The 10,884-nt window shown below is 43.7% G+C and overlaps 1 protein-coding gene across 9 annotated transcripts in view; it reads left to right on the top strand.

The window, feature by feature from the left end:
• The window catches only part of ANO6 (anoctamin 6), a 172,895-nt gene that overhangs the window by 64,218 nt on the left and 97,793 nt on the right, over positions 1 to 10,884 (top strand). For 8 of the 9 annotated variants that reach the window (XM_014458152.2, XM_023756270.1, XM_014458149.2 and 5 more), the window contains one exon: positions 4,027 to 4,106. In XM_014458152.2, the coding sequence (XP_014313638.1) occupies positions 4,047 to 4,106 (60 nt within the window). In that variant the 5' untranslated portion in view covers positions 4,027 to 4,046. Of the gene's footprint in view, positions 1 to 1,743; positions 1,763 to 4,026; positions 4,107 to 10,884 lie in introns of those variants that run through there. The other variant, XM_014458153.2, reaches the window with a different exon arrangement.

The raw sequence follows: 10,884 nt of genomic DNA on the forward strand, positions 1-10,884 counted from the left end.
TTCCTAACGTAAACCCAGGCTGCAAAACACCAATTTAAACCATCCTCATAGCAGTAGTATAAGCACATCTAGCAAGTTTTAAAGGCGGTCTGCAAGGATGTAATTATGATGTTGGAAATAACCGGTTGGTTACATTGCAGTTCTCGAAGTGTAACAGACTGTGACGTAATTGCCGTTGCCCTCCTGGAGTTCTCAGAGGCGAGCACCTCAGTTCTGGCTTTGGTTGCAGCTCTGTAAGGCTTGGCCGGCCTCATGTGTTTCCTGTTTCTGCTTTGGTTCACATGTAGGGGTCCTGCGATGAGCTGAGTTTTTTGGAAAGAATTGGAACCATTTGTTTGTGTTGTCAGTGGTGTGAGTTTAGTGGACAAGACTCTTTGAGTGAACCTAAAATCGAATCCAGATATTGAGAGGTTTCTTAGTGCTCTGCCAAACCCAAGTATTGGGTAGCTGAACTGTTAGCTGATATATTGGTTTTGTTAAACAGTCACTTAGAGGGGTCTTGTGAGTCTACCCTATACATGTCCAGCCTTCTTTTTTGGGCCACTGAAGGGAATTTTTCTGGAACCATAGGAACCCATCCTTTTCTTTTACATAACTTCTAATGGATTTTTAAAATTAGATTGCAGCCCTACCCTATTTTGATTCCCTCTGTTGTAGGCCCAATCCCTGGGCCAGTTGGGCCTCACGTGGGAGGCAAACAATTGATGTGTCTCTCTCACATCCGTGTTTCTCTATCTCTGTCTCTCCCCCTCCCTTCCACTCTCTCTAAAAAATCAATGGGGAAAAATATCTTTGGGTAAGGATTGACAACAACAACAAAAAATTAGATTGCATTGAAAAAAAATCACTACAAAAGCAAAATAACATCATATTTCATAAATTAAAAATAATTTCTTAATTTAATTCTGTCCAGCTGAGTGCCACATATTGTTAATGATTGTTTTGGTATTGTGATTTATAATAAGAAATACAGAGCCCCTAAAACCCCAGGAGTTTCTTATGGGATAAGAGCAGAGTGATAAATGTGCCTTTTAGGTTAGAGACGTGACGTTTGCAAAGCCCCTAGATCAGCGGTTCTCAACCTGTGGGTCTCGACCCCTTTGGCGGTCGAATGACCCTTTCACAGGGGTCGCCTAAGACCATCCTGCATATCAGGTATTTACATGACGATTCATAACAGTAGCAACATTACAGTTATGAAGTAGCAACGAAAATAATTTTATGGTTGGGTCACAACATGAGGAACTGTATTTAAAGGCCAGAAGGTTGAGAACCACTGCCTTAGATAAACAAATGTGGGGACTGGTTGCCAGAAGAACCCACCAGGTGATTAGAGGGTTGAAATTTTCAGTCCCATCCCTTGACCTGGGTGAGGTTAAATCAGTGGCCAGTGACAATCACTCTTGCTTATGTAATGAAGCTCCCTAGAAACCCAGAGGAGGGGTTTGGAGGCTTCAGGTTGGTGAGCGTGTGGAGGTGAGGAGTGGCTCACTGGCGAGGTCATGGAAACTCCCGCTTCCCACACACATGGCTTAGGTTCCGCTTTGTCTGGCTGTTTGTCTGTGTCCTTATGTTACCTTGTTGGGGAGAAATAATTTTTCCACCACCATGCAAAGGGTTTCTTTTGTTGGTCTAATAATCAAATAAATATTTAAAAGATTCATAGGGGAAAAACAAATGTTTAATTTTGTGCATACAGGAACCCACATATACATGAGAGGCTTGGAAACAGAAAGGGAACAGGAGGCATAAGTGTAACAAGGTAACTTTGACTGCGTAGGAACATGTTCTTAATGACATAAACTTAAATATTCTTAAATATTTAAATACGTTTAAATAACAGTGACAAACACTTAAATAAATTTAAATAAATATTCTCACTTATCAACAGGTCCAACCTCTTAAACAAATCAATGACGTGAAAAATGCAGACTGTTAGAAATTTAAAGAGCCCTAAGGAATATAACTCCCACACCACCAAACAATGCACTGAGTTCTGACCCTCTCTGGAGAGAGCACCAGATGCCATAGGTTAAACGCTTGGTGCCACAAGACTTGCCATATTGAGCCAAGGAGTGGGATGGGACAGGCTTCCGAGGGGAGGAGGGTCATTCACGGGATGATAAGAAGAGCAACTGCTCAGTGATTAGATATTCGCCCTGCCATACAGATGGGTCATAAAAGTTTATTTCTGGTGATAGCTCTTATTATGGGCAAGGCCCCCAATTTCAATTCTTCAAGGGAGAGATAAAAGTTTCTCTTGAGCCCTCAGGGTCTTGATTGCCTTCAGCTCAGAGTAATCCACATGCCATAGTGGTACATCTCGGGGAGGCCTGTTCCGAACTCCTTCAAACCCTGTGTAATAAACTGGTAAATGGAAGGAAATGTTTCTATAAATTCTGTGCTCTGCTCTCACAAATTAATCAATCCCAAGGAGAGGGTGGTAGGAACCTCCGGTTTAGAGCCAGTCAGCCAAAAAGCACAGGTGACAACCTGAACTTTCCATTGGCGAAACCACACTGCACATGGTTGTTTTGTTCTCTCAGTATCTTTTAATCTGGAACAAAAACTGTTCATTCATGTCAGGAGCTTGCCGATGAGAGTCATATCGTGCACAGTGGCCCACCTGGATCTGGTTCCTTTATCCTCCTGACACTGTGCTGTCCACTACACTAATCACACGTGGCCACTGAGCTTTTGAAATGTGGTTCGTCCAAATTGAATGTGCTGTGAGTATAACATTCACATTGCATTTCTAAGACTTGGTACCGAAAAAAAAAGGTAAAATAGTCCGCTAATAATTTTTTATATTGAATACAAATTCAAATGGAAATCTGAACATATATTATCCATAGGTCCTATTACTAAAATTATTTTTATTTGTTTCTTTCCATTTTCTTAATGTGTCTTATGGAACATTTTATTTGCCTCCTAGTAAATTTCTGCCAGATGGTGCTATTCAACAGTGGTATTCAACAGATTTTAAAACAAAATTGCTCCCCCAGAATCACTTCACATCAGTTCTCTGAGATGTCTTGGAAAAAGAACATGGGTAGATTGAAGTGTTTTTTAGCTAGAGTGTGATAGCATAGTTGCTGTGTGCTTCTAGGTAGGAGCTAACAGATTTTCCATGCTAGGTCTAGCCTAAAGCATTTTCAGACCTGATTTCCTCCAAGCCTGGCATTGTCCAATAGAGGAGACAGCTGCTGAAGATTTTGAGTGTCTTTGATAGCTGAAAGTATCTCATCTAATAAAGAGGGAATATGCAAATTGACCATTACTCCATAACGGTCAAGGTGGCTGCGCCCACAGTGGAGGTGGGGATTCTGTAACACAAGATGGCTGCGCCCACAGCAGAGGTCGAGTTTCTGTAACAAGCCTTAATGAGCAATCTGCAGGGACCTGAGGCTGCGTGGCACTGGGCCGGGGCAAGGGGCCTGAGGCTGCGCCCCCCGCCTGGTGGGGATTGACAGGGGATCCCAGGCAGCGTCTCCCGCCCCGGCGCCAGGCTGGGGGACCTCAGGCTGTGCCCCCCGCCCGACAGGGCTTGACGGGGGACCCCAGGCTGTGCCCCTGCCCCGGCGCCAGGCCAGGCGACCTGAGGCCGCGCCCCCACCTGGCAGGGCTTGATGGGGGTGGGTCCTGACGGGGGTGGGGCCGGCCGGGTCTGGGTCTCGCGTGATTTCGAGGCGCACATGGGTGGGCAGGGACTTGACTCTGGTTCCCATGGTGCACCCCAGACTCTGACAGGAGGAAGATTTTCATATATATTTTACTAATTTTCTTTTATCTCTGACACTCTATTATAGAGAAAGGGCAAATAGCAATATTAAAATATTTCCTCTAATTCCCTTTTAATGCGCACGAATTTCATGCACCGGGTCACTAGTTAAATCATATAAACCTATAAGTTTGCCACAAATGCTAAATATAGTTGGTAAGCCAGTGCTGCTGATTTAAAAGCAAAGAGTATGTGAGCCGATGCAACTTCATGCTTCATTTGTTCATGTGTTTGTTTATTTTTAGCGTTGGAAAACTTCGATCAGATGGTTGGCTCCAAATTTGGAACTCGGGAAAGTCAGCCTGATTTCCGATCCCCGGAGTTTGTGAGTATTACTACTCTGTCTGAAATCTGTACTGATTAGCCAGAGCTTCCTCACCAAGAGGAGGGAAAGGTGTGGCTTTTTCCATGGATTCTTGCCTTCAGTGGCTCTTCATCTGGCACAGGTGTCGCTGGCAGTGCTGTCGTTCTTTGGGGAACAGGTGACTATAGAACTGTAGTGTCTTGGCATCATGCTCCGTTGGTTTGTTCTGCTACGTGTCATTGTCAATGGGAACTCATTCTGCAGCACGATAGCATCACGTTACCCATCATTCGTTCGTACCCTGGTATCAGTTTCTGCTGTTAGTAACTCAGGAAACCAGTCTTTACTGAGCATGTACAAGTCCATTAACCAGTCTGATTCCCATTTCATTCCGGAACCTCCAGTCATACAACCTATATAGATATATCTTGCAGGGCTAGGATTATTGTAGTGGTTATTCCTACCAAGAGGGGAACTAAATGCTTCCACTAAATTAGACTCATTACAGGCTAGCCATGGTTCCTACCCTTAAGAAATTAAAAATCTTACTAGATGCTACTGTGATTTTATTAATGCCTTGTTAAAAGAAAATTAAGCACATAGGATGCTTTATGCAGAATGTCCTCACTGAATAGGTTTTATATTAGATTCACTTGAGGGAGGGGGTGGGAAGAAGTGTTTCTCTGACTCCTGTACCCTGTTATTCACAGACGTGTAGGAAAGCATGCCAGGACCCACCGCCATGGATTGATTTTTGTCCCCTGCCGCAGGCTTGTCTACCACTTTAGCAATGCAAAAATATTTTTTGATTTATTTTCAAAGTGTAATATGCAGTCGCCACTCCGACAATTGACAGAGCACCAGAGCAGCATTGTATTATTGATAAAGACCCCCCCCCCCAAAAAAAAGAACTCATTATGTGTTTTTCCTCTCTCTTCTCACTCACTCGTTATGGATCGCCCCCTCGATTCAGCCAGGAGGAAGAGCTCTGGACTGAAAAGAGATCGCACATCAAACTGTACCCACAGTGCCATTGTATTTCAGAGTGTGGGCTCCTGCGGTGTACTAGCAGATTGCCTACTGCGAAAATCACTTGGCTGTAATAGAAAGACATAGTGTTCGATGGCTTCCCTGTTATATTCAATGAGATTTTCAGTGAAGGAAAATTGGGAGTGCTCGCCAGTAGTCCTGCATCTTAAAGGAGCAGAGCACTTTTGTGGTGGTTCTAACTCAGCCGTGGGCAAACTAAATGAATAAAACTAAAAAAAAAAAAAAAGACCGTACCCTTTTATGTAATGATGTTTACTTTGAATTTATATTAGTTCACACAAACACTCCATCCATGCTTTTATTCCGGTCCTCCGGTCCAGTTTAAGAACCCATTGTGGCCCTCGAGTCAAAAAGTTTGCTCACCCCTATTCTAACTTCTGCAGTTAGAGGCCGAAGTGGAATTGACGCAGATGTTTCACATTTGAGTCTGATACTGGTACAGGCTCATGGAGGTGGCCCTCTTTGGTTCTGTTATTTTCGAACTGCTTTTTTTCTGATAACCTGTAAGCAACATATCTAATCTAAAAAAGAGCTCTGTGCAGTCAGGTGGTGGTGTGCTTGGTAAACACATCCAGTTCACACACACCAATGCCCGGTGTGAAAACAGAAGTATTTTTTCTCAAGAACAGATCTTCGTATATTATGGTGTTGGAGATTGTCGTGCCTCAGTGTTGTCTTTGCCACAGACAGTCTACCCTGGGAATTACACTGGGAATCTTCTTTTACCTTCAGTGTTAACTGCCCCATGTCCCTTTTTCAGGTGTGAGGCCTGGCCAGTCCAAGCTAGAATGACCAGGGCTGGAACTTGGGGATCACAGAATAGACTTACCGCGACTTGTCTTAACAATGAGTCCGAGAACCTCCAAACTGCAAGGAGAGATTTAGGCTCTGTCTTCATATTTTTATTTTCCACTCAAGAATATCCAGTCATTTCTTTACACCACAGTAGAAGAGCTGAAGTTGTTAATCACAGTTTCCTTCTATGTACGGTTGATATCGATGTCTATAGCCTTGCTATTATCTTTCTCTAATTGTGTGTTCGCACCCGTGTTCAGGAAGGAATCTGTGATTTTTCTTGTGCTTTATGGATTTTCACGCATCCGATGCTCACTGCATGCCACATCCCTGTGTGGCCTGTGCATAGCCGCTTCTATTTTCTCCTCAGCGTCACTGTAGGCTGCATACTCCCAGTTCCACAGTAAACATGTATTTCCCCGATGCCATCTCCATGGTAAAAAACAGGAGGTGTGCAAGGTGCCTGGAGAATAAGTCCTCGAGGGAATCGGGCGTAATATTGAAGGGTAGCCTTTTTTGTAGGCAGAATGTTACAGCATCAGTGAAAATGGGTGGCTCACTGGGCCATGTAGGCAGGCGGATTGGGCAAACGCCAGGACAGAATCAGGTAAGTTGATCCAACCTCAAATTTAAAATCAGAAACAGGTGATACTGTGACCCTGGGAGCAAAGAGAACCCAACAGGAAAGCAAAATTGAAAACAGGGAGAAGACAGAAGAGTAAAAGGAGCTGTGAAGTCAGCATTCTGTTCTCCATCTGGCAGTTTGCTGAGCTGAACCGAAATAAAGCAAGGCACAGACTATGTTTACTCAGGCCTTAGCCTCAAATAGTTCAGATTTTAGAAGGATCAAGAGTCTAGTGTTCTCATACAACGGAGTGTATTTATATGGTTTGGCCAACAGGGAGAACGAAAATGCTTATCATTATTCATTTGTTTCCTTCAGAATTTCCGTTTTTCTTTCCTTTTAAACAAGGCCTCAGAGAGCAGTGCTAGTTGAGTAGCCTTGGTTACCGGCATGATAAGCACATTCAAGGTTTCCGTCGCAGCTCAGGTGTCTGTGAAGTGACTAGTCAGGCAGAGCCGTGTTGCCAGGTGGTCTATGTAAATGAGTGTAAGTGACGGGTAAACAGATGCTGTTGTGAACCCCCGTGTGGCCTGGAGACAGCAGCCCACTGTGCTCACCTCGTTCACTGCAGAGGTTATCCATTCATGCTTTTGTCACGGGCGTCTCAGTGCTGCTCCTCTCCACTTCCCACCCCACTTTTAGACTGAGGCAAGGTTAGCCAAAGCATGCTGAAATGGAAAGGGGTGCACAGAGATGTGGACACAAGGTGTATGTGTGTGTGTGTGTGTGTGTGTGTGTGTGTGTGTGTTTGCTACTCCGAAGCGTGTGAGGTGCTGGGAACATGTTGAAACTAAACATGGACCCCCTCTGAGGTGAGGTGGACGTGGGAGTGAGGTGGAAAAGACCCGGCTAAATGCTGACCTTACAGAGAGTAACTTGGTGATCTTGCTATGCTGGGAAACCATCTCAATCCAGTGCAGGTTTTTGTATAAGCACAAGGAAAATCAGTTTCATAACCTGCATTATTAACTTAACATTTTATCCTGAATGTTTCCCTTGCTGTTTTTCCCCAGTTTTACTGAGATTTAATGAATATATAATTGACATATGGCACTGTGTCCATTTAAGGTATACAGTACCATACTGTGTTTTTCCCCCTCTAATGTTCCTTTGTGTCAGTAAACTATAAATTATAATTTTCACAACAGTTAGTTCATGGCGACCTAGTCAAGGACAGAGTGGTATGGCCAGATGCTCTGGAACCAGGTGATTGGTGACCATCGTTTTGGGACATGGACCCCAAACATAGACTAGGTACATGATGACAGGTCTTAGACTCTGGGGAAGGGGACTGGCCAGAGTGTGGCTGGGGATCGAATATCCCTGATAACCTTGTAGAGTTCAGACTTTGAAGCAGAGATGGCAGACCTAGGCTGTCTGTTCAGAACTGAGGATGGAAGCCATCCACATGGCTATGGAGCAGACAGAGGTGGTTCTGCAATATGGTAACATGAAGATAGAGGGCACCTAAGCTCCCCCCAGTGCCTTCAGTTTCAGGTTTGGTTAAGAACAAAGGTGACCTGAGGGTGCAGTCAAAAGCTCAGGTTTATTCCAAGCCTCAAGGAGTGGAGGGGTTCATAGGGAGAAGGGTTGAGTAGTGGTCAAGTCTGTTTCTAGAAACCCCATCTCTGTTGGTATTGGCCCAGGAACTTACATAGGCCCGATGGCCTGAGCACACCTGGGTGAGGGATGGGGGCGGGAAGAACTCGGATCTAGCAGTGGGGACTCTGCTTGCAGCAAACTGGAGAGAAGCCAGGCTGGGTCAGCAGGAAAACACGTGGAAGGAAAGAGAAGGCTAAGGGATTATGTTTTATGATTTGAGTCTCGCTAATAATATCCCCATTTCAAGCCTTTTCAGACTTAAGATTTATACAGTGGGGCCTTGACTTACAAGTGTCCCGACTAAAAGTTTTTTGAGATACCAGCTGTCTCTCGGCAGATTTTTTGCATTGAGTTGATAGAGTAATTTGAGTTAACGAGCTCCTTAACGAGCTCGGTCTTGGAACGAATTAAACTCGTAAGTCAAGGCCCCACTGTATTTAAGTCTCCTGGCTTTTTGGAGGCAGGAAGAGTCTTATCACCTTTTGTCTCATGCTGTTAGTGATGTTTTCCTTTGTTTAGCTTCTACCAAATTTAGAGTAAATAATGAGTGTGGGTTGGCAAAAGAATATTAGGATTACAATAGGATGAACCAGGGAAGATGATGAGAAACCAGGATTTAGAGAGACTTCCCTAGAAAAATAGACTCAGGAAAATTAGGATTAAAGTGAAGTAAGTATACTGTATGTCCCCTTCGTTCAGCACTCACGATTATACAGAGAGAAGGAGGTCTGAAGAGTATCTCATTGTGTAACTGGCTCCCTTTTTGAGGGAAGATACTACTCTCTAGAAAATACTGCTGATTCCCTGAAATTCAAATTTGATTCTCTTTCACTAGATGAAAATCTATGTGATCCCCTAGAAAGAGTTAAAATAATAATTCATTTAACAAATATGTATTTGAAGTCTACTATTTTAGGCACTATAGTGAACAAACAAAATATCCCTATACGTGTGGGACTTACATTTTGGTGGGAGAAACAATAAATTAAATTCATAAAATACACAAAATAAGTAAAATACATCACATGCCAAATCGTGGTAAATCCTAAAGGGAAATAAAGTAAGGATTGTGTGTGTACATTGAGGGGGAAGGGTTACAGTTTTAAATAGTGTTCAGGGCACATCCCACTGCAAAGGTGACAAGAGAAAAGACCTGAAAGCAGGGGTGCATACTATTTGGAAATCTAGAGGAAGCACAGTTCAGGCAGAAGGAAGAGCTTAGACCAGGGGTGGGCCAACTTTTTGACTCGAGGGCCACAATGGGTTCTTAAACTGGACCGGAGGGCCGGAACAAAAGCATGGATGGAGTGTTTGTGTGAACTAATATAAATTCAAAGTAAACATCATTACATAAAAGGGTACGGTCTTTTTTTTTTTTTAGTTTTATTCATTTCAAACGGGCTGGATCCTGCCCGCGGGCTGTAGTTTGCCCAAGGCTGGCTTAGACAAAGGTCTTGCCGTGGGAGTTTGTGATGATTGAGGAAATGGGAGGAAGCCAATTTGATTGGAGTAGAGAGAAGGATGGTGAGAATAGTAGACAGTGGGGACTTTATAGGCCATTCGAAATACTTTGGCTTTACCCGGAGTGAGGTGGGAAGTTACTGGAGGATAATGGGGGGTTCTGAGTAGAGGAGAGACTTGACCTGAGCTGTGGTTTAACAGGATCATGTTGACTGTGGTGAGTGTAGACTGTGGAGGAACAAGAGCAGAAGCATGGACACCTGTTGGACTTTTTAGGAATCCAAGTGAGAGATGATGGTGGCTTGGTCCTGAGTATTAATGATGGCAGTAATGAGACATATGCTCATTTTTGGTGTGTTTTAACGGTAAAACCAAGAGGATTTGTTGACAGATCTGATGTGAGGTATTGCAAGAAAGAGCAGTCAAGGATGACTAAGGTTTTTGACCTGGAAGACTACAGAGGAGCAGTTGGGGGGAAAAGTGTGCAGTGGAAAATCACATTTCCGTTTTGTATCTGTAAAGTTTGAGACATCCAGGTAAAGAAGTTGATAGACAATTGGATATATGAGTCAGGAATTAGAGAGGGGTCTAGCTAGAGATGTGAGGTGTCAGCACACAAATGGTGTTTAAATCTGTGGGACTGAATGAGAGCATCAAAGGAAAGAGGGAGATAAAGTTAAGAAGAGACCCTGAAGTGATCCCTGGGGCCCAGTGTTTATAGATCAGGGCGATGAGGAAGAATCAGCAGAGGAGACTGAGAAGAAAGAGTCAGTGGGGTAGGAGGCAAGCAAGGAGAGTCCTGGAAGCCAATGAAGAAAGTACAAATAGGAGGGAGTGATCAAATACTGCTGGTGAGGATGAGCGATTGGATGTAGCAACATGGAGCTGACCTTGACTAGAAGTCTTAGCTGAGCGGTGGGATCCAAAACTCATTAGAGAGAATTCAAAATGGAATGGAGGAAGAGGAATTGGATACAGGGAGTTTAGAGAACACTTTCCACAAGATTTTGCTGAACAAGATGACAGAGAATGGAGGTATTATCTGGAAGGGGATTAGGATGAAAAGAGTTTTTTTAATTAGTTCGTTTTAAGATGGCAGGAATTACCTTTTGTAAAATAATCGAAATAATTCTGTAAGGAGAGAAAATCTGGCACTGCAGAGTAATAGGGAAGAATTCCTGGAATGCCCTCTTGAGAGAGGACAGGAAGGGGATGGAATGTGGTCCATAAGTGGAGGCTTCTCCCCATAGCTAAAGAGATGGTTCG

This window comes from Myotis lucifugus, unplaced genomic scaffold, assembly GCF_000147115.1.
Source record: "Myotis lucifugus unplaced genomic scaffold, Myoluc2.0 scaffold_91, whole genome shotgun sequence".
Classification (NCBI taxonomy): Eukaryota; Metazoa; Chordata; class Mammalia; order Chiroptera; family Vespertilionidae; genus Myotis; species Myotis lucifugus.